This window comes from Daucus carota, chromosome 5, assembly GCF_001625215.2.
Source record: "Daucus carota subsp. sativus chromosome 5, DH1 v3.0, whole genome shotgun sequence".
Taxonomy (NCBI): Eukaryota; Viridiplantae; Streptophyta; class Magnoliopsida; order Apiales; family Apiaceae; genus Daucus; species Daucus carota.
The window spans coordinates 1,254,749-1,279,088 of NC_030385.2; the positions used below are offsets into that span (position 1 = coordinate 1,254,749).

A 24,340-nucleotide genomic window follows, 5' to 3' on the forward strand; every position below is an offset into this window, starting at 1 on the left:
GCTGCAGAACAGAGCTGGGAATGTGCAGGAAATTATGTGATTCCGAATTCTGGTGCCTTGCAGGCTTGCAGGTGATAACGAGTCATTTTTTAATTTAAGCTTTGTTATTTAGTTGATTAATGTACTTGATTTTATTTCTCTCGGAAATTTGTACTAGATATTGTCAGATATCTCTCTTCTGATAAGAAATGATTAATGTACTTGATTTCGGGTTATCTCTTCTGATAAGAAATGATTAATGTACTCGTTGTAGCCAACTAAATTCAAGAAGAATTCCAAATTTTACATGTTAGGAGTATAGACAAGCTACTTGTCTGAGCAAGGATCTAGCTATATACTTAACATTGCTTTTAAGCGTAATTAAGTAGGATTTAAGCACGGATTTAACTCAAAGTAGTCTGGACTAATACGTTTTGAATTCGTACTTTTGGTGCACCTGACTCGCCACACTTTGAGCACTCCATCCATGCTCCCCGTGCAGACAGTGCATTCGTCTTGATCACTCTCATCCGAGACCTTCCCCTGAAATGCTGCCAGGCTCCTGATTGGGCCTCTATGACCCTCAAGAACCGCAATGCAGGTGTGCTCACCGTCCTGCTGCCTGATCCAGACCCGACTAGTTGAGTCTGCTGAGCCACTAACCACAAGATTAGCAAAACTTGTCAAGCACATTACTGCATGAGTGTGGCCCCGGAGTGGCCCCCCGTACTGCAATTGTCCCGAAAACCAGCTCCTAGTCCAGTAATGAATATAGCCATCAGTGCACCCTCCATATAGTACTGCACCTTCAGAGCTTAGGCTTAGCGTTTTTACAGGAGAGTACTTTGACTGTAAAGTCACCGTGAGGGCGTGAGGACGATCCCCCCTGCAAAAGTTGCGTCGCCACACTTTCACTGTGGCATCATCTGATGCTGTGTAGAGGACACCATCCTCCCCAAGGGCGATGGCGTTTATGGGAGCTGAATGGGCCTGGATGGTCTCGATGCATTTGAGATCAGAGATTCGCCATACTTTCACTGTCTTGTCCAGAGAAGCAGAGTAAATTATGTCGTCTGATAGATTTATAGCCAGTGATGATATTGGAGCCATGTGTTTCATCTGTCAAATTAAAATTTTCGCCAATTAGATTAAAATTCAACATAGCACTAATCCATTAATACCATCATTCAACAATCATTCATAAAATGATTCACATAGAAAGGCCAGATTACACAGTTCAATCATTCATTTCAATTTCTGACAGTAGATGAGGAAGCTGATTGTTTTTAATACCATACTTACTTTTTTCGTCGTCTGAGTTATGATCTATCGTCCCTCGCCTTCCTCTTTCACCACTTATAGCTACAAGATATCTACCTATCTAAAGTCTCAGTATTCGCGTGAATGCAGGGGTCGTGCATTTGCATTTCTGGCAAAATATGCAGCAAATATTAATTTTAAATACTTTTTTCGCGCTTATGAAGTTGAAATAAACAGTGGTCCTGTTAGATTTATGAAGGATATAAATTGATTAAGATCTTCACTCAACTACCATGAATCTTATCTTTGCAGAAGTAGTATAGACAAATTATATGCACTTTAGATATCCATCTGCCGCAATCAGTGGCGGAGCCAGACAAAATATTCAAGGGGGGCACTTTTTTTTTTTTTTTTTGACAAATATGGCTTATAGCCTTACAAATGAGTATCTGTTCTAAGATATTCTCGACATGAGCCAGGGTCGAACCCAAGACCTGGGACGACAGAGGATAAGCCCTTAACCACTAGGCTATCCAACCGTGCTCAAGGGGGGCACTTTTAATTTTTCGATTATTCTCAAAATATGTTACTTAATTAGTTTTACAAATCCGAACAGCAACTACTACAAACTGGAACAAACAGACCTGGCTAAACATCCTAGCCTTCAAATCTTATTTAAAAACCAACCTACTACCACAACTGATTTAAACATACAAATCCTAGAGAAGCATGACCATGCTGAAACTACTGCTAGAACTGAAATAGACTGAAGTTGAGATGATTTCATGAAGAGATTTAGTAATTTATCCGGGACACAAATGACAAAACATACGAAAACATACGAGTATTACTAATATGTGGGGTCCACAAAGGGAAACCTGTGGGGGCACGTGTCCCCCCAGGCCCCAGTGTGGCACCGCCACTGGCCGCAATAAAGCATAATAAATAGTCGAAATTTTAATGCTGATTAATAATGGCTAACTAATTTTATTAAGTACCATCTTATCTTTACCGGAGATGTAGCTCCGAACATAGCCTCCCATCTTCGGAATAGTTGCTAGTTTCACATGTTTCGTGATTCCTTCCCAAGTCCGACGGCTCCAGACGCGAATTTTGCAGTCACCATAGGCTGCAAAGACTCTGTCATTCGAGACTTGAAGTGCAACCACTGTCTTTGCTTTGCTCTTTAGCTGACCATACTCCGTGAACTCGGGGAGCTTCCATATCCGTATCACATTGCTCTCGGAGCCAGTGTAGGCTATTCCATTGGACGCGGCTATTGACAAGACCTGCCCGTCCTTTTTGAGGACGGACAGGATGCACTTGTAGGCCGTGAGGGCAGAGAGGCTAGTTTTCGGGGGGTGGAGGGAGGGAGTTGATGGTTGGGAGTCCGTGAGGGAGAATGCGGTGATAGGAGTAGGGGTGGAGAGACGAGGGGGATCGAATGAGGGATTTTCTGAGGTATTCGAGCTTTCTTGTTTCAGTGAAATGCTTCTTAGGAATTCTATGTTGTGGCTTTCGCGTATGGCAAAAGAGGGGACATGCGTGAGCTGAGGCTCTTCTGTTGGTTCCATGTTTGGTGAGTAATGAGCTAACACAATCGCGAAATATTAATGGAGAAGATAGGTATGCTTATCTGAGATTGTATCAAATGCTGCAGTACCTTTTCTGTTCAGCTTCATTAATCTTATACTTGTAAGAAGGATGCCCCACACTGCTAAGGCCGATTAGGTGAACCGTACCTGTAATCTTGATAAATACTTTTAGTGCTTAATGCGCGTAGATGAATTGCATTTGGACTGTCTGCAGAGCATCGGTTTTGTATTGTAGGTTTTTACCCAACTACGCGTAAGCATTTGGATTTCTGCAGAGTATGATAACATATACTTGCCATCGGAAGATGCATATATGTGTGTTCATTAATAGTCAAATTCTTGGCCTTTTGTTGTTTTAAATGAGCTATTTAGGAGCACGGTTGGATAGCTCAGAGGTTAAGAGTTTATCCGACCCTGACTCACCCCAAGAATTTCTTAGAACATATACTCATTTGTAAGGTTACAAGCCAAATCTGTCAAAGAAAAAAAATGAGCTATTTAGGATCCTGTTGATATTTCATATATATATATAGAGGTTCTGATTTATTACTCTTTAATTTTTTGAATGTTTGTGTTATTAATCAAGACTAATTAAGCAGTAAGCAGGTAAGATACTATGATCTGAGTGGCTAGCTAGTCAATCACAGTACAAGATTAGTAAGAATCTCTAGAATTATAGTAACAAAACAAGATAAAATCACCAAGTCCTCAGAGCTCAATGTACTCTGATCCAACAAGGTTCAAACCAGGTGCAGGCTTGCTGGAGCAACTAATCCTCCATAACTTCAGCATTCCATCCATACTTCCGGTACAAATAATGCATCCATCTTGATCACCATCATCAACAACCCGACAAGGAAAGGCCGCGAGGCTCCTAATAGGCCCCCTGTGACCCTTCAGCACCGCAGCACAATTGTGCTCCCCATCCTGCTGTCTGATCCAAATTCGAACCGTTGAATCCGCCGAGCCACTCACCACAAAATTCCCAAAACTAGTCAAGCACAAAATTGCATGCAAATGCCCCTGTAGTATTCCCCCATACTGCAATTGTCCTGAGAACCAACCCTTTAGCCAGTAGTGAATGTAGCCATCTGTGCATCCCCCGTACAAGACCCCGGCCTCCGCGTTTAAGGCCAGGGTCTTGACAGGCGAGGACTTGGCTGGCAATGTCACGGTGAGGGCATGGGGACATGAGTTGGTATTGCCAAAGTTGCGGCGCCAGACTTTGACAGTGGCGTCGTCTGATGCGGTGTAGAGGACGCCGTTGTCTGCGACGACAACGGCGTTGATAGGGGCCGAATGAGCCTGGATTGTTTCCAGGCATTTGAGGTCTGAGATTCTCCAGGCTTTCACAGTTCTGTCTAGGGAAGCTGAGTAAATTATGTCGTCTGATAGACTGGTGTCCAGGGATGATATAGGAGCCATGTGTTTCATCTGTTAATCGCATATATTCCTTCGGTTAACTTCGGGATTAAATCAAAATTGATTTAAAAATAATGAATTTTCATGGGAAATATTGAGAAACTGTTCATCTAAAACGTATCACACAAAGGACTCAAACATATCGGCAAGTAAATTACTAACCAAAATAATGGCACGATAATGAAAAAAAGTCGAATTATTTTTTATTAAACGTGAATTAATTAATCACAATGCAAATACTCTTCGTATGGAGTACTCCTACCGTCATTTACATACACTGTTTGCACGCATTTTGACGTTTTTGTAAAATATAGTTTTAACGTATATTTATTTTTTTTTCTTTTTTTGAATAAAAATTTAAACTTTAAAAAAAATTCAGGATTTTTTAGTATATTTTACAAAAATCTTAAAATATGTATTTGAAAATAACGTAAATAACCTGATGAGTCATGCTTACGATGGACCAACCTGAATGTATATTCTAAGGATGCAAGTTATCGTATCAATAATTTATGTACCCCGTCTTCAATTACAGTATATAACATGGAAGTACGGGCCGTTTGTCTAGCCGAATCTATGCCTGCATGCATGTAATTGACTTTAGACCTATACACTTAAATACTTAATTATAGCTCTGCCGTGATATTTAATTCCAGCTACAGAAATTACTAGAACGCGCTCAGTGTCTGTCGACAAATATAAAGAAAATAATTATAATATTGCAGGATCATGTATCCAATTTTTATTTTTTTATATATAATAGCTATGATATGGGAGAGTAAATAAATGAATACAATTCTTAACTTAACAAATTTTAAATATATAACTATTTCTTAACAAAATTATAATTACTCCCTCCGTCCCAACCGTTTATATACATTCATCTGTATAAAGTTAGATGAGAAGTGAGTATAGTGGTGGGACCCATTTATTTTAATAATATATTTGAGATAGTGGAGAAAAGTAATAGGTGTAATAATAGTATTCATATTATTATAGAATGGATATAGTGAAAAAAAAGTAGTTGGTGTGATGATGTTTTATATTATAAAAGTTTACTATTTTGTAAGGGTAAACTAATGAGGTGGATTCATTAAAAATTAATAGACGAAATCAAAAAATGTCAAAAATGAAAGCATTCACCTCTCTTTTATATCTTGCATCTATAGTATTTTTGCCCTCGTGAATTTCTCTTTCATTTAATAAAAGTCTGAAACTTGGGTTATTTATTGGTGGAATACTAGGCAATCTGAAATTTTTTGGAATGATATTCAAGAAAAGAATATTATAAAAATTTTCATAGAATTGGAAGAAATCCTGGGTTTCTCAAAAAAAAACTGTATACAAATGAATGGACGGAAGGAGTACAAATATATAAAATTTTGATCAAAACAATTTCTTGCAGTAACTAATTCTATATATAATTATCTCACTGACTGTTCAACTGGGTGAGGTTGCTGGTGAGGTTTCGAATTTGGATCAAGACAAGGTTCCGTTTTCACTGGGACACCTCTCACACTCTTGTTTCTTGTAACCTCAACAACCATATTCACGAAGATGTAAGCTATTTAAACTATATATATTTATTTTGATAATTTCTATAATTGTTATTAGATATTTGTTAATCTCAAAAATTTTAAATACTTTAGTAATATCTAATATATATTTTAAAAGGATCAGCATAAATTATCTATAGCACAAGAGTATAATATTATTTAAACTAAAAGATACTTAAAAAAAAAGTTCTAATATAATCATGCAACTATATCTCAAAAATGTTAAAAAAATGTTGGAAATGTCTTTGTATATATCTTTGTGTGTAAAACACATAAAAATCAAAACAAGAATATTTTATATTATATAAAATATATTTATATATATATATATATATATATATATATATATATATATATATATATATATATATATATATATATATATATATAGGGAAGTGCTCAAATACAAACTAAGTTAGTGTACAAACTACAAACTCAATATAAGCCCTTGGATCAATCTAATCCAATGGCCCCGCAGGGGCAACCACACACCAGTTAATATACACCCTGTCACACATGATCCGCAGATTCCCCTTCGTTTTTAATTTGAATTTTCCCGTTAATCGGTGAACTTTTTTTGAAATCCGACTTCACTGTATTTTTGTTCATCTCGCAACGATCAATTTCCATACCATATGTGCTATATTTCGATTTGATTTAGAGACTTTTTAATTTTAGTTTGTAGTTTGTACGCTAAGATGGTTTGTACCAGAGTAGGACCCTATATATATATATATATATATATATATGATATAATAATATAATATATATTAATTCATATACTTGTCCGTGCTCTATACGGGTTAAAAGTTGGTAATATGTAGTTACTAACTTGAGCGTTTCCAACTCTAATCATCTAAAAAAAATAAAAATAATATATGATTTTTAACAAATAAATAAAATAAATATCGTGACAATAAGCTAAGAGAATATGGTTACTTTTTGTAACATAGGGTTAAAAATGGGTCGGGTTTAGGTTGAGGACTTCATTTCCCAGCTCCGCCTCTTATATATTTTTTCCGTCATGTCCCCATTCCCCGCGGGGATATATTTTTAATCCCCATCCCCGCGCCACCGGGGTTTTTGAATATTTCCACCCCAACCGTCTTGCCCCGCTCTTATATATAATTTTAGATAGTTGCTTAAAAAGTCATTAATTTTTTTCATAGAATTTAATAAAAATATACATGCATACTAAAAATATGTACATGCCATTTAGCCGAAAACTAAATAAATATAGGTATGCCAAATATATACATACATATAATATATATGCAACGTATATGACCATTATCTTCACCCGAACCGTAACATTAATGGACCTCTTACCACCATTACCAGTTGTATCTGTGATTGTAAGTAGTCGCTAGTTTTGGTAGGTTATGATGACAAGTGTTTGATACTATATATTGGTGATGGTAGGTGATGGTGACAAGTCATAGAAACGACTGATAATAGTGGTAAGATGTCCATTATTATGATTTGTAGACTAATACTGATTACTCCAGTTAAAAATAATGATTAAAAATTAGATTTTTGATTTGTAGACTAATTTAATAATAATGAAGTAAGATTATATATATACACACGGACGGGGTGAAAAATCCCCGCAGAGATTAGACATATATCATACTTGTCCTGAATTTTGGCAGGGCTGATATACGGGTTTCCCATTTCCTCCGCCCCATTTTATATCCTATCGTGACAATAAGCTAAGAGCATATGGTTTACTTTTAAAAGCAAGAAGTGAGAAAATTCTTAAAATTATAAAGTCACTGGAAATGTATTATAATACTGATTGTGTTAATCGGTGTACTTCTGTCCGAAGGGATGACACTCTCAAATTCTCAATCAGTCAATCTTATGTTTATCGAATTGTGTTAATCGGTGTACTCCTGTACTGTATATTTGACGTTCATGCTTCCTACGTCCTGCGTTTTTTTAAAGAGAATTTATTAGTTCTCCATTTATGTCATTGACCATTTCTTTTGATACAGTAACTTTTATGTTACAGTAACATGCAAAGCATGAATAGTTAAGAATTCTACTGTGGACGGTGAAGCTCGTCCGCCACTAGAAACACCACTTCCCGTGCTTATAATTACGTGTTAAAAATCAAAACGAGGTATAACAAAAATTCGAAAGGGATTATACGGTAACACTTACAATTTTATCTTTGCCAGAAATGTAGCTCCGAACATATCCTCCACTTCTCGGAATGGTGACTAACTTGACGTGTTTGGTGACCCCGCGGCACGTCCGACGACTCCAAACCCTAATCTTGGAGTCCGCATAAGCTGCGAAAACCCTGTCATTAGTCACTTGAATCGCAACCACCATCTTCGCCTTGCTCTTGATTTGACCGCACTCCGTGAGCTCGGGGAGCTTCCAAATACGAATCCCATTACTTTCGGAGCCAGTATACGCTACATTGCCGTTCAACACGGCAATGCACAAGATCTGACCGTCCTTCGTGAGGATGGAGGACATGCACTTGTAGGTCACAGAAGTGGGAGCCGTCTTCTCTTTTCTCGGTTGAAGTTCGTGCTGGAAATTGGAGGAGTAGTGTGTCGAGAGGGGAGTACTAGGCGTCGAAAAACAAGGTGGTACGAATGATATGGTCTCGGAGGAATTCGACTGATTTTTGAGCGAAAAGCTTCGGACAAAATTCGGGTTCTGGTTCCGAAGATTCAGAAGTGCAGGCTCTTCGGGTGGTTCCGTATAAGCCATCGTGTTGGTGTGTGTAAACATGAGAGCTGTTTTAGCAAACATTCCTATATGCACCGCAATTCAATAACTTCAGTTGAGGTTGCTGCATAGTTATAAGAGGGTGGTATTAATTGTTCTTAAAAACATGTTTCACATCGCCTGGAGTTTATGCTCCTTAAATATACAATCTGTACAAACGGAGGCGTAAATATTATGAGGCGAATTAAGGGAGGGTAGGTGTGCGAATTACTTATAGTAAATATATTTCAGAACAAACTCGAAAGATATTTACTTGGCATTCTCTGCTTGCAGGTTGGGAACGTATCGAAGAGGAAGCAGAGTGAGGGGGAATCATACACGAAGAAAACTTAAGTTTATGATCCGAAATGGAATCGGAATCAGTCGGTGGTTGTTTTTTTTTCTTCTTGAATTGCAGTTTTATGTTTTGGAAAAATGGTCTAGATCTCAGAAAATCGAAAAGTAATGCCTGGAATAACAGAGTTGGAAGAAATGGCCCAAATACCAGTACACATGATAATCTAGCATTTTCAATTTGGGAAGAAAACGTTAGATCATGTAGCGTTTTGTTGTTTTAACTCCAGCAAAACGCTAATTTTGTCACTACATAAACTAGCGTTCTGTTTAGTTAACCTTAACAGAACGTTAGACGACATCGCGTTTTTGATGAATATCCGAACATGTAGCTACACAATATAGCGTTAATAAATGATATTTAGAGCTATTTTTTCGGATCTTGATATTTAGAGCATTAATGATGGATATAGTGATATTGAGGGCCAACACTCTATGTTTTGCTGGTTCTGTTCTGTGTGTGAGATTACTGCACATGATTTAATTAGTTATACGAGGACACCGGAGATTAACATCATGTAGCAAGCTAGGAAGATATTGGCATTTAGAGAAACTAAGGTACATATACATATGATTAGATACCAACTAAAATACTTGCATAGACAAAATTCTTGGCCTTCAATCTCACTGGCATAATTGCTAATGCTGGCTCTGGCATTTCTCCATGGTCCGCGGGGCTGCAAGCAACATAGATTCGTCGATCTTAGTATTCTATTGTCAACATACTGTCTACTTCAGTCAATGAGGATATGTAAACTTTAGTGAAAAGAAATATGGATCTGGGAAGCCAAGTTTGAGACCAGAGCATACCTAGACCAATTGCCTCGGAGCCTTTCATGATTCTTAACCTCTTGCACGAGTCTGTGAACATCCTGCATGAGTGAAAAGTATTAGATGTACATGGTTTTCCCCTAGCTAATGTTATACGTATACCTTATCAAGTATTAAGCTAGTTTATGAGAACAAATCGCGAAAGTAACAGCTAGCTAGGTAGCTGCTGATTCAGAACTAATCAAACATCCATCTCAACAAAGCTACAAGTCCCCCAAGTTTAGTCTTACTCGATGCATGATTCCATAACGGTCTGAATTTTTGATGAACTTATTTGATAAATTAAGAAGTTTAGAAGCTTAAAATTTTGGCTTACTTCCAAGGAACATCACCAACAAGCATCCAGTCCCCGTCCTTGTCTTCATACGTTAGCACATATTCAGAGCCATGAACAAGATCCATTAACCGACTTGCACTGAGCCCCTCTCGCTCTGGAAGTCCTTTAGAGCTGCATTGCCCTGATTTACATCCATATATAATTACAATTTAAAAGTCAGGCCTATCTGAAATATAAAGCTCATGCATTACTTACAAATCTTTTACCAGCATTACTCTTGCATTTCAATCTCATCAATTGATAGACACTATTATAATTCATATACAGATATCAACTAGTTCTGAATACGAATCTTTGACGGGACTAAATATGCAATGAGAGAAGCAGAATGCTCACCGATAGTAAAGCAGCTGAACATACTCTCCAGAGCAGACGAAAGTTCAGCATAATTGCAGCAGGTCTTGAGGTCAACTTTTCTTAGATATGGAGCACCATCCATGCTAACCTTAACATAAATGTACCCTGTGTTTAAATCTTTTGCAACATCTGCTTTCTTACATATATTCGGAGCCAGTGTGTTTTTCCGGTATGACTTAATAGGCGGCCATCCGACTACCTGTGCTCTGCAACAAAAACATATATTGAAAACTGCGTTCCACAAACAGTTGCTCCTAAACAAAATTATCAAGATTGTTACCGAAAAATTTGCAAAAATACCCATGTTTTCAAAGTTACTTTCAAAAATACGATCGAAGTTGCAAATGAAGTTGCAACGCTCGTAGAGAACAGTTGATTATCCGGACTGGAGTTACAAACGAGGTTGCATATATGGTAGCACCGTATTTTTGATTAATTTTTTTTTGCCATTTCGGTATTTTTGGGAAAAAACCAAAAAAAAAACTAAGGAATTCACATACCGTGATATATGAGGGCAGATATGAACCTTATCAAACACAGCAAATTAATATACCGGCTTATTTAAAAAAAATGAAATATATGTTCTAAATTATCCAACTCGCAACCTTTGAACACTTAACATGGCTCTGAAAGGACAGAGCTACAAATTATAGGCACCATAGATGAGTAATCCCCATATAGAAGAAGTTACTGGTTATCCTAAAATCTCGAGGTTTAGATTATGGGCTTATCAGGATCATATCATACTTTTTTAACACGGAGTATTAGCAGAGAACAAAAATAACTTACTTCAAAGCAGGAGTATTAGCAGCATTTCCATTTGTTGCAGAAGTCTTCTTTTCTCCACCAGGCTTAAAACATGACTTATTGCTGTTATTCTTATCATCCAAACCACAATTTTCATCTCTCGGGGAGTACAGAACAGGGCCTTTAACAAAATCAGGCACCTCTGATCCACCACTCCCCGAAAAAGCCCACTGTTCAGAACTATCAGTTGCATCACGAAAACCTCGCTTAGCCCCCGAAAGAAAGTTCTTTAATGGACAATACCCGCGAGCCACCTCGCTTACAGGCTTCCTTTCGGGAGACACAGAGCCAGGTAATCCAAGCCTGAGCTCTGTCTCTTTAAGGTTGAGAACATTGTTGTTGTTCTCAGCTGCGGGAACAGAGGATAAGATGTCCGCAGAACTTCTCTCCATTGTATGAGTCTCTGGTAAGATTATGTAGTCATGTTGCAGAGGTGAAGTCATCGAAATCGAGCAGTGTAAAATAAGCTAAAACTTGGTGAACATACACGAAGGAGGTTATGTTAAATACTTTAAATGAAGAGAAAATGCTTTATTTCTAGATGAAGACCAGTGATAAAAGCAGCTTTGATTTGAACTTGTGTTTTTCAATTTTTTCTCTACAAATTAAGATTATAATAAAAAAAAATGAGTTGTAAGCATTGTACAAATTAATTTATCTCATGATCATCCAGGATATGGTTGTAAATGGATAAATTAGTTAAACAACATGATCACTCTTTAACGTTTTGAGATTTTATGAAAATCTAGTCACTTAACATGATATCCGAGATTAGACTCACAGGATCGAAGTTCGATATTCCACGATTTTTTCTCATTTCTAATTCGAGCCAAACACAAGATTTCTTTTATCTTTGCATGGTTATAAATGAGGTAAATTAAGTCGAAATTTGTCTTAAATTGGACTGTTCGTCAATCTTATCGTACAAAAGCGTTTGTCAATTTTTCTTAAATTTAATCGAGCTCAACCTGTTCAATTCGAAACCTGAATTTCTTCGCAAAAAATGAGCCCTTGGCTTCGCAGTTACATCAACATATAGCTAAGAATGCACGGGAAAAGCCTTTTGTCACTGTATTATATATTCTTCTACTTTAATCAAACATGCTAACGTACACTATGCTCTAAAATGTGCACATTCAATAAGGGAATCGCACGGACAAGACATTGCAGGAAAGAGCCTGCAGAGGAAGAGGAGAGAAAGGGAAAGGAGAGAATAAAAGCTGGATTGTCCTGAAGAGATCAAATCAGGCTTAACAGAAAGTGATTGAACATGCAATATTAATTTTCTGTCTCATTACATCTTTTATCTCGAAATCTCAAGTCATAAGACAAATATTAAATCTCTTGGTCTCTCCCTTCTGCCATTTTCTGGTATGCTAATTTATCGATTGCTGTACTAACGGGATGACATGAAATTGAACACGAGAGTTCTGATACCATGTTAGATTATCGACTTTCTTGAAAATTTAACATGTAGTAATAAAACTTGATACGGTCAAATATGTTAACAAAATGAATCTGATCCATATCACATCTCAACAGTATGAGATTAATCAATCGTTAAAACATCTGATTTAAAATGTCATCAAATTCCAAGTTAGTTTACAAATTTCAAACTACTGAAAATTCAAGAATATTTGAATCTTAACAAAAACATACGTATAGTTTAAAAAATCCTCATTATACCCGGGTAGCTCAGCCGGTTAAGGGCTTACCACTCCAAGGTCTCAGGTTCTTTTCTGGTTAGACGTACGGATTTAAGTAGGTGTGGTGGCGCAAGCTCCTTCCAAAATTAGTCGAGATGCGTGTAAGCTGGTCCGGACACCTGATTATAAAATGAAATATTCACACTTCCGACCATTTGTAGTTTGCACATTAACCATTGTCAGCATAGAATTAATCTAGTTTCCACATATAATTCGATTTTCTTTAGAAGTATCGAGGCACTTGCGACGATAGAAGGTCCAAATTTTTCTTTCTCCATTCACCGAGATATTTTTCTCTGATTCTTCAAGAAAGTGACTCCAGACTCTCAATTGTTAGGCACAACTCAAATACAGCTAAAGTGACCAGCACTTAAGAGATTAATGGTTGACTTAAATGCATGAAACCAGTAGATTAGGCCATGTTCCCTGAGCGGAAGTAGCAGTAGCTAGCTGTTCTTATTTGATTTCAGTTCATCTCGGATGAATATTTATATTTAATTCCTGCTGCCAACATTAGCACTGAGCCACAAAAAATCTGACAGATTGTGAATAGTCAGCTGTATTTGAAATTACAGTATAATTATGTCAATTTCAGTAATGTACTGTAAGGATCAAGCAGCTGCAATTACAAGACTAACTGCTTCGTGACACCTCAGAATTTACTCCTTTTGTCGCAATATCAGAGTTTTAATTCATATACAGTAGAAGAATAATCTTAGAGCAACTCGAACTCTCGAAGACATTAGACCCGTTAGGTAAAATTTCTTATGTGCCATCTATGTTGCTCATTTTAAATAAACTGGTCAAACTAACCAAAATTTGACTGAAATTTATTAATATTTTATTAATTGACAAAATAAAAAATATATATTACCGGAAATAATTTTTAATCTACTTTAAGCTGTAATTTTTGGTTTTTTAAAATAATAAAAGGGTAACCTATAATTTTTAATCAAAATTTAATCAATTTGACCAACAAAAATAGAAATGTGACAACTAAAAAAGGACGGGGGAGTAGGTGAAAATATTAGTCCTTAGCAAGAAAATATAGATAACTAAAATTGAGATAATTATATCTGTAAAACTTCTAAAGCTATTATGTATAATTTTAGATAATATAATTACACATAACATCATTGGAGTAAACCAGAAACCTATTAACTATAATTTTAGATGATTATCTATATATTATATTATAACTAACAAATATACATAACACCCTTGAAGAAGATGCTCTTACGAAAGTAATATTTTCTACTTTTAGCATAAAAGAGACAATTTAAATCCGAGTTCGAACTCAAACCAAAAATTTATCAAATATGCGATATAAAATTGAAAGAGAACTGGTCCGACATGGTAGCCACCAGTGGTACAGTACAGCAATACAAGTTGGTAGCTAGGGCAACTGATCGAAAAGAAAGCACGCATTTTCCCTTGTTCTCCATTAAAAAAAGTGCATCTCCCTGACCACACACTAAACGAATGGCATCTGAGACCTACATAATCTGTGGTGTGGTCCTTCCCATTATAGATAATAGGATGATTTTATTTTCTTGCACTGTCAAGGATAAGCGAATCAAAATTAACATGGTGTTTGTCGATGTTTAAATTACAAGTGGAAGTGGTAAAATCATATCCAACAAGTAACATTTAGAATTCGTAATTTCCAGGATTCAAAATCCGTCATTTCCTGGGTTTCTTTTATATGATTGATGGTCGCAAATTTTCTAACTGATACCGATCATGATTCTACTGTTTTGGTGATTTTTTGGTCCTTTTTTTTATCATTTTTTGTTCTTATATATGTGTTATTATTTTTTAGTCTGTTGGGTCTTGATGAGTACAAACTATGAGGACATGTATATTTATTGTGATGAGTACCAGCCGTTAGAACATGTATATTGGTCGTGATGAGTAGAAGCTATCAGGACATGTATATTGTGATCATCAAATCGAGGGATGGCATGATCAGGAGAAGTTGTCGCGTGTCCAGCTGCTTTTCAAGATGATGAGCGTGACTTTTTTGACATCCGGTAATCCATGCAAAGATCATATGGGTTAAAAGGCCATACCACGATGTCGACCAAAACCGGAGGGAATTTAGGATCGCAATCAAAAGATGATGATAATGAGAGAGAGCCATCAATGATCAACATTAGCCGAGAAAGTGCGAATTATTGGAGATGGCCAAACAATATGTCTAGGGTCCATGAAACGATCATTGTTCATAATCAAAGTTCCGAAAAGTATGTTGCAGTGTAAAGCCGCCGCTCCCCTACTATATCCATAAATCGCTCATTTACATCAGGTCTCATACCAATTCACATTCGCTTAGCCATCCATTCAATAAGCACAAAGAGCAAAGGTGTTAGTCATAGAACGTATGTGACCGTTGATTTGAGACCGATAGTAATTTGGAACGGAGGGAGTACATGTTTTAAAATCCGGCCAGACGCGTGAGTCTATTATTGGCACCGGAGGCCCTCGACATTTGATGACACCGAACATGGTATCACATTTTGAGTTTTTAGTTGAGAAGATGCAACTGGAACGAGAAATTGGTGGGATTTGATTGTGACACCATTGCTTCGCATTACAGATTTCGAAATGATGTGATTTTGAGCACTTGTACAAAGTGCCTCAACTTTAATATATTTGCCGTTGCACTGCCGCGACTTGGACAGGTAGATCTTTTTCTCTTTTGGAATTCTGAGGGCTCGAAACAAAGAAAATAATATTTGTAAAGACGTGCATTGCACTCCCACCGTCGAAAACAAATTTATTATTCTAATTTTCGACACGCATCTTAAAAAATGATTTCTCTTTATAATTTGAAAGAAATACAACATTTGAATTTTCAAAAATAATATATAAAAATAATATTTTATCGAATAGTAAAAACATCACTTATTATGACTGGATGAGGGAGAATAAATATAAAAACGTCATTGGATAGTGTAAGTGGCGGGTTTATCTTCTATTATCTTCACGTATCTAGTCTCAAATTATGCTCATCTTGTTTGAACATAAATTTATCATTTATAAGGATTATTAATCTAAATTATTAAAAAGAAATATATAAACAAATTACAGAATTGTGAATAAACTTAATTTATCCTATTTAGCTACTCCAAGTTTCCAATTTGCATATCGTTTTTATATCTTTAAAAAAATGATCAATAGTCACTTTTTTGAGAAGTAACCTACTCTTCTTTTTATCTTAAAGTAATTTTTAGCCGCTTTTCCCAAAAATCAAAATAATATAAATCCCTATTACAAATTGAAAATATCAAATATTAAAATTCTTAAACGATAAAATTCAACTGTAACTCCGCAATTTACTCGGAATATATTATCGAAAGGAAAATGCTAGGGGCAAAAAGCGTCCTCAATTTTTTTTTCTCAAATATAGTTGCTAACATATAATTGACTTCCCTCACACTAATAATAATCGGACTCCTTGTATATATATTAATCGTCTAATTAAAATTAATCATATGTGTAACACCCCAGTCCCATATCGAGGAGTGTGAAGATTTCAGTTCAGTTTATAAGCATAAGTACTACTACCAATTGCACCAACAAATCATGATCTTTTGGGGGCTGTGGATTACCCAAGTTGCTGCAGTTGGGCCAGTGTATTTGAGCTTATTTTCGAATTTGGAATTCGGGACTTGACTCGATTTTCGAAAAAGACCCGGGATTTGACCCGAGTCGTCACATATGGTATCAGAGCAGGCTCTCGAAAACTTGATTCGTTAAGTTGCCAGAGGTGGGGACACGAAGGCTGGTAGTATTATGCCACAATGGCAAGAGTCCGGAAGCGAGGACACGAAGCCAGCCGGTATTATCCCACAATGGCTAGAGAGGTTCGACGCGTATGGGCTATCCGTTTCGGCCTGACGAGGACGTCAGGAATTTAAGTAGGGGAGTTTGTAACACCCCAGTCGCACATCGAGCAGTGTGAAGACTTTAGTTCAATTTATAAGCATAAGTACTACTACCGATTGCACCAACAAATCATGATCTTTTGTGGGCCTGTGGTAGGCTTGTGGGTTACCCAAGTTGCTACAGTAGATCAGTGTATTTGAGTATTTTCGGATTTGAAATTCGGGACTTGACCTGATTTTCGAAAAAGATTCGAGATTTGACCCAGATCGTCACAATATGTCTGTCCCGTCATTTCGAAAAAAAGTTTGAAAACAGAATAGGGTATTTACATCGTCGGAAAGAGCAATAGTGTCCTTCACATTAAGGTGTTCAACTTTGGGCTTCCTCTTACATTAAGGTGTTCAAATTTGGGCTTGTCTAAATTTACAAAATAATATACGGGCTTTACTTCAATTAGTACAAGCCATACAGTCCACCAAACTGGTATAAATTTTCCAAGCCCAAAATCCAGGTCCAGTCACACTGTCTGAACCTTTTCATCTCTATCCTAACTGTAAAGTTCTAAGAAATCATCCGAAAATTTAGCAACCCAGAAAATCATGGACAACAATCCTCGTAACTGGAACCAAACTGCACTTCTCGTCATAGACATGCAGGTTAAAACCTTAATTTCTTCCTCCGTGTATCTATATATGTATGCGTGTGTTTATTTACTGTATTTATTACACAAGAAGCTAATTAGAAAATTTTAATATTAAAAAATAACAGAAAGATTTTGTAGTACAAGAAGGTGCTATGAGAGTTGATGGTGGTTTAGCTATCGTCCCTAATGTTATTGAAGCTGTTGAGGTTGCTAGGCGCCGTGGCATTCTCGTAATTTGGGTACCTTTTTTTAACTCTTTTTATTTCCTTAATTTTAGTTTATGTTTGTGTTTTATGTTGTAGTTTGAGTTTGTATTGTAGTGGATTTGGGGTTCTAGTTAAAATTTGCTTGTGTAATGATTGATTTAATATATGTGAATTGTATAAAAAAGGAGTTTTTTTTTGTGTGAATAATTGAGTAAAGTGTTTAGAGGAAATGGTTATAGAATTTATGGGCCTCCTTGCCGGTGTGAAATTAGATATGTTAGAGGGAGATTATCGCTGTGGAACTGATATCTGATTATGGAAGTATGGGATATGGTTTTTAATCGATCTCGATTTTGTGATTATGTTTAGGACATTGTTGTCTAGTTTTAGGAGGTTGGACTTGGAACGGGGAGTTTACTTTGGAGTTTAAATTAGGTCAGGATTGAATTGCGACTATAGGACTAGTAAATAACATGGTTTAGTTTGAAACGGGGTTATTTGAAATTTGCTTCGTAGACGAAACATGGGTCGATTTGGGTTGAGTTAAATCTTCTTGAAATAGGTTGTGCGTGAGCATGATCCTATGGGACGAGATGTTGAATTGTTTCGCAGACACTTGTACTCTGAAGGGAAGGCGAAACCAACTTCTAAGGGTAGTGTGGGCTCTGAATTGGTTGATGGGCTTGTAATTAAGGACACTGATTACAAGTTGGTAAAGACGCGATTCAGTGCGTTCTTTTGTACACACCTTCATTCGCTTCTTCAGGGTGCTGGAATCAGTAGTTTAGTTGTCACTGGTAATGCAATTTTATTTAGTTTTTATTAGTTTGAAGTTAATTATATTCAGTACCATATGATTGTAAGTATGTTTTTTAGGTGTGCAAACTCCAAACTGCATCAGACAGACCGTCTTTGATGCAGTAGCACTTGATTATCCATCTGTAAGTGTCATTGTTGATGCAACGGCAGCTGCCACGTCTGAAGTACATGCTGGTAAACACTTTTACGCTTTACGATTCACATTTTGTTTTTCTCCAAGTTACTGAGTTGATGAGCCAAGTCCCGAACCTTCGCAGATAACTAGGGGATGCATTTTTTCAACTCTCACACTACATTTCTTTTGCTTTACAATATAAAAAGCTTTGAATATAGTCCCCCATCACGAGGACCACATCATAATGCTTAGTGAAAATTACAATTGCTTGTATGGGCACCTATTTCAGTTGTCATTGTCTCGCACCTTATGCTTTGAAGAAACATAATTAATACTTTAGAAGTCACTGTTTCATCTTCTAAGGGAATACAATGGGTGATGGGATATCACTTGCTTTGCTCTAAATCAAATTGTAGGCCATTAAAGATATAGGAACCCGATTGTCACTCTCAATTGAACTTTCTATTTCCTAGCTTGTCAAGTCTTGGTTGATCTCATGATTTTGTCATTAATATTTCTCTTTATAGCTGCTAATCGTTAATTGATTGTAAAGATGGAAATGATTAATTAGTGGTGTGTTTAATGAACCAGCTAATATATCCGACATGAAGAATGTTGGAGTTGCAACACCAACGCTACAAGAGTGGTCCAAATCCGATGATTGAACATCACAACTCTGATCAATTAAGTTCCTTCTTGCTTTTGACCATTGGTTTCAGAAGGGATTGCATGACCATCCGAGCATCGAGTATGTTTAATCATGACTCAGTGAATGTGTTGCAGAATTTATCAGGTTATGTTACCGTGTATTCTGCTATACTGTTATCAATGTAGATGCAGATAATGTAAATACATCTCTTTTTCATGTTTGGGAAATTTAAATTTTGTATCGTAACCAGAAACTATTCGAAAATTTCTGTAAAACTATTCGGAAAATTCTGTAAATCTAGATTTGTGACAAGAACCTGGATTAATAATGCTATGGTCCCACAGAATCGAGGAGTTGGGGTCATATTTTCTTTTGCACATGGTGGATCTTCATAGTTTTTGAAAATGTTGGGTATATTATCTGGAGTTTATCTTTTTCAAGCCAACAGATTACATGACACGACAAGAGCCAGATTCATCTGAATCCATAGACTCGCAGCAACAAAGTTTTTGGGCCAATGCTGCTTTTAGAAGGAATTCAATCCACGTTTCCACATCTGCATTTTTTTTTTAATTTGGCTTTGTAACTATAAATTATTTTTGTTTAATTAATATATAAAACTAATTTTACAAGTTCAGTTTCATTTTAAAAATAATCTTTAAAAATAACCTTCGTAAGGCTCCTGTAAGATAAGATATAGTTTATTATATCATTTTTGATTTTTTTTTCCTTCTGCATTAAAGTATAATATTTAATCTTTTATTAAAAAATTCAAAATAAGTGTATAAATTATTTTTTATAAATTTTTTAAAATACATGTCATGTAGTGAGGAAATCTATAAGAAAATGAGAGAGATCGTTGAAGTAACAAATAATATTATTATATTTATTGGCAAGTGTACTCCAACTTTTTCTTTCACTTTCTCGAGTAAATTTCTAGTTTTATTGACTTCGTATATTACACCATCTAAATCGGGGTTTTTTACGAAATTAAGATTTACGTACCTCTCGTCTCGTCTCATCTCCTGTGCCGATTTGATCGAGTTGTTTATGAATTTCAGGTCTACATTTACCTTCTACTATATCAAAACTAAATAATATAAAAATTGAACCCGTTAGCCGTCTCCTTTTATGAAAGGAACTTATTTTTATCATCAACAAAACAAGAGCAAAGCACTCATCGTTATCTACCAAAATGGTGAGGCCAGCGTCTAACTAATACTAAAAAGAATGATACTGACCCATCGAAAGTTGTAATATAGTGGATCTTATCTTTTTCGCTTTAATAATAACGTCATGTACTCCCACCACATGAATATTATCCGCACGAACTCTATTTATTTATTTCTCAAAATAATCTCGAAAAAAGAGTTGTCCGTGTTAGCAATTTTGTTGCCAAGTGCTAACTAGTTTAGTTTGTGCTCGATATATAAAGTACACGCACCAAATAGAACCTGGATAGTTTTTAGTATGACCGATGTAAAATATTGCAGAATTGATGATGAATTGTGGGCAGCTTTTAAAGATATTAAAATATTAACAAATCTCACAGAAAATATTATAATAGTTTATGTAATACAAATTCACCACGCTTTATCTATTATCGAAATTCGATAAGTAGATTTAATTTTTATAAACGAGTCATGAATTAGCTGATTCCTAATTATATAATCTTTTTTTTTATTAGTTTCGTCGGATTCATACACCTTTTTCAATATAAATAATCGAGGTATTAAATAATCTCAATCGAACAACATAAATAGAATTTAAAATCACGATTGAATAATATCATATCTCTGTAGTACAATTTTTAAAATTCCAACTAAATCTTCCAAATTTTAAAATTATCTTTTTAATCAGAATTAAATTAAAACGAGTTTATAAAAAATCTTTAAAATTCATATTCAATACACCCCTTGATGTACATATGATTTCTTTTAATAATTTCTTATTATTTAATTTATAAATAACATAGAGGTCGAAATAAACACCACAGCATTTTCTTGTACCTTTTCCATTTTTAAATTTCTCAATTCCTCTGGCTCTATCTCGATGAACTATAGTGCTTTGGATGCCCATAGTGTCTTTGCTTAAAGTTCAAAATGATAAAAGAATTTTAAAAATGTTATTTAATAATATTTTGCCAAACACATACAAATGTTGTTCCACTGTCATCTGCTCCATCTATTTTGACCAAACAAAATTTTGGTACATTACTGTCACATCGTATCACTGAAATAATTCAACATCGCACTAAATAATTCATAAAACAAAGAAATAAATCAAATAAAATAAAATTTCGATACGACATAAATCAGCCCCCACCCAGCTCGGGACAGAGCTATACACTGGACGTGTCACAAATAAACAAGAAGAAGGAGCTGCACAAGCGTGAAAGATGTGACCTGACCAAGGCATATTATTAAGCGTCGGGTCTCTGACAAACGATTGAAACTCGAGATTCGACACAAGTGTATATACATCGATCAATGATGAATCGGTCAAATAATATTGTTAGTCAAGTAAGAGTGATAATGCACAAACTAGTCCAAAACTATTCCTACCCAACACTCCTCGCATATGTAGTGTGTGTTTAGAATCTTATATAAGTGAGCCCAAGCCAGATTGTGAAAGATCACTACCACTTTCTTCCTTTGCATTCCAACTACAGCTATGATTTCCTGTCTATTTCTCCTTTTTATTGTCATTCATAACCAACATATATCTCACAACTAGGTAGCCAAAAAGCACTGTGTTTGATATTTTACAATTTTGATATTAGTTTGAACACACACAATAATGTAAAAAAAATTAAAATTCAAAATCTAAATACATATTTTTTAAATAAAAAATATTGTATAATTTTTTACAGCAGTTCCAAATTTTAAATAAATTTTCAGAATCTAAATCTAAATACATATTTTCTTTACATCGTTGTATGTGTTCAGAAATAATTTCAAAATATAATACATAAATTTTGAGGGATCACGGGATAAATTAGCTATTAGAAACTAATATACGCCTTCGGTACAATATCGAGTTATCGACGATCTCACCAAGATTTATCAAGAATTTTCACTATTTCTTAGATTCATGGACCCAATTCAATTCAGTGTTACCTCTCAAACAGTTAAAGTTAACAGGTGTTTTTAACGGAGTGTGGGCCAGGATTACAAACTAGAAGCTAATATATTTTGGGATACGAACTGTTATGTTTTAAAGTGTGGGTGCTCATTTGCTAATGACTCAAAGTCCCGTGATACAAAGCGCAATATAATTTTTATATGAACTTATGTTCATCTTGTTTAGTTTGTTTTTGCGGATCCTTGCTAGAGATTTTTATGGGTTTTTTCCTCTCAGACATTAAAGTATTATTATCTAAACGTCCGGAGATATATTGCATATTTTTCAGTTAGATGATAATCTTTTTTGGATAATGAAATGCCTTGTAACGGTTTATTGTATCTCGAGATACAACTCATCTACTGAAAAAAAAAAAAAAAATAAAGTAATATACGACTTGTGATGTTAAAGAAAATAGACAGGTCTGTGGAGTGTAGTGTGTATGCTTATGGGTTTTTCCCAACTAGTGTTCACTCTTCACCCACTCTTTGTACCATCAATCTGCTATTGTTTTCTTGATGCCAATTGATATCGACGTGAATTGGTTAGAGTTACTAATCGAGTTGGAGATCGACCAGCAATTGCCGCTTCCAACTCAAGAATCAAATTATCAATTTAAATATTAGAATTCGAATTACATATCATCAAAAGGTTTACAAACTATTCTCTTCATCAATAGTTGTTGCATAGGTTATATAATTGTCAAGGAATATAATAATTGCAAAGGCAGCACAGGAAAGTCTAATAATTGTAGATTTCTAATGGTCCTGGCTTCATTAATTCGTTTTACAAGACATTTTAGCCAATTTCACACATTAATAATTTAAGTACATTCAACTGAAATAAAGACGTTTTACAACTGAAAGAGGAAAACTGTACCTCAGCTCCCTCAAAATAAGTAGGAGTATTCACAAATTCTGTAAATAACAATCCGGTCACATTTTTACGTTTTATTTTTTTTCCCTTTTTATTTCTTTTCCTTTTATTAAAATCTATTGTGATAAAATATGAAAATCCATTGAACAATTGTGAATTTAAACGAATACGTTATGATTAAATAAAATATTATCAGCTTTCAGATTATAAAAGGTCAATCAGCAAAGAATTTTGCCCCTCAAAGTCTCAAACCCTTTTACTACAGGGTCCATCCCTATATCTTGTACCACCAACTTGCTGTCCTCCACAACCCCAAACCTTTGACTGCTCTCACTATATTCATTATTATAATAATTTTTCCGCCATGCTATTAATATTCAACTATTTTATAACATAGTCGATGTTCTAAAATCCTTGATTAATTTTTAAAATATTTCACTAATACATTGATTATATTCTAATTTCATTAATAATTTCTAAATCAGTCAATATCAATATACTTATATAAAGGAGAAACGAGGGGCGTGTAGGTGGTGACTCTCACATCGCTCCGTTCTATTTTACTAATTTTCTGGAATTTTCGGATGAAAAATATCAAAAATTAAAACTACTTTTTTTTAGTTTCAGATATATTAGAAGCAACTTTCAGAATCTGATTTTGTTTCAGATTATTTATGGAATATAGCAGCTTAAAAGTTTTAATCTGATTTTATTTCAAATTATTTAATTATGAGAAAGAGTAGGTCTCGCTGCACCTATAAATACCCCGGTAGATCGTAGGGTTTTGGATCATCTAAACACAACTTTCTCTCTCAATATCACAACCCTACCTCTCTCTGGTGATAGTTCTCTTGCTTTATTTCTAACTCGGTGGTGCCGTTCTTATCAACGATAAATGAAGGTTGTTTATACGGTATTGAAAAAAAAAGTTGTTGCAAGCAAAGGTAGTTATAGACCGCTTTGTGGGAGTCGACAAATTCAAACACGGGAGAAGAATATAGTCTTGACATGATATTGATGATGATATCAATAAATTAACTATTAGTGATGTATGTTTGTTGGTTATTCTTTTATAATATTTGTTTTG

General features: G+C 35.4%; 5 protein-coding genes across 5 annotated transcripts; 1 reads left to right on the top strand and 4 right to left on the bottom strand.

Moving 5' to 3' along the window:
• Window positions 1-219: 219 nt before the first annotated feature.
• Window positions 220-3,108, bottom strand: LOC108220091 (protein JINGUBANG). Its single transcript, XM_017393757.2, has 2 exons — window positions 2,238-3,108; window positions 220-1,098 (listed from the first exon to the last, which is right to left on the bottom strand). Exons 1-2 carry the CDS (start codon window positions 2,811-2,813, stop codon window positions 361-363), a joined length of 1,314 nt encoding a protein of 437 aa, XP_017249246.1. The 5' UTR covers window positions 2,814-3,108; the 3' UTR covers window positions 220-360.
• A 308-nt stretch (window positions 3,109-3,416) lies between these two features.
• LOC108222443 (protein JINGUBANG) lies at window positions 3,417-4,262 on the bottom strand. Its single transcript, XM_017396363.2, has one exon. It carries the CDS (start codon window positions 4,257-4,259, stop codon window positions 3,543-3,545), a length of 717 nt encoding a protein of 238 aa, XP_017251852.2. The 5' UTR covers window positions 4,260-4,262; the 3' UTR covers window positions 3,417-3,542.
• A 3,698-nt stretch (window positions 4,263-7,960) lies between these two features.
• LOC135152653 (uncharacterized) lies at window positions 7,961-8,542 on the bottom strand. The gene has a single exon (XM_064093183.1). The coding sequence runs from the start codon at window positions 8,540-8,542 to the stop codon at window positions 7,961-7,963; it is 582 nt and encodes a 193-aa protein (XP_063949253.1).
• An 868-nt stretch (window positions 8,543-9,410) lies between these two features.
• On the bottom strand, window positions 9,411-11,815 carry LOC108222021 (auxin-responsive protein IAA27). Its single transcript, XM_017395900.2, has 5 exons — window positions 11,208-11,815; window positions 10,398-10,624; window positions 10,041-10,182; window positions 9,704-9,765; window positions 9,411-9,570 (listed from the first exon to the last, which is right to left on the bottom strand). The coding sequence occupies exons 1-5, from the start codon at window positions 11,666-11,668 to the stop codon at window positions 9,533-9,535; spliced, it is 930 nt and encodes a 309-aa protein (XP_017251389.1). The 5' UTR covers window positions 11,669-11,815; the 3' UTR covers window positions 9,411-9,532.
• A 5,508-nt stretch (window positions 11,816-17,323) lies between these two features.
• Window positions 17,324-19,631, top strand: LOC108220491 (probable inactive nicotinamidase At3g16190). Its single transcript, XM_017394274.2, has 5 exons — window positions 17,324-17,478; window positions 17,591-17,704; window positions 18,234-18,468; window positions 18,548-18,664; window positions 19,197-19,631. The coding sequence occupies exons 1-5, from the start codon at window positions 17,422-17,424 to the stop codon at window positions 19,268-19,270; spliced, it is 597 nt and encodes a 198-aa protein (XP_017249763.1). The 5' UTR covers window positions 17,324-17,421; the 3' UTR covers window positions 19,271-19,631.
• Window positions 19,632-24,340: the final 4,709 nt, after the last annotated feature.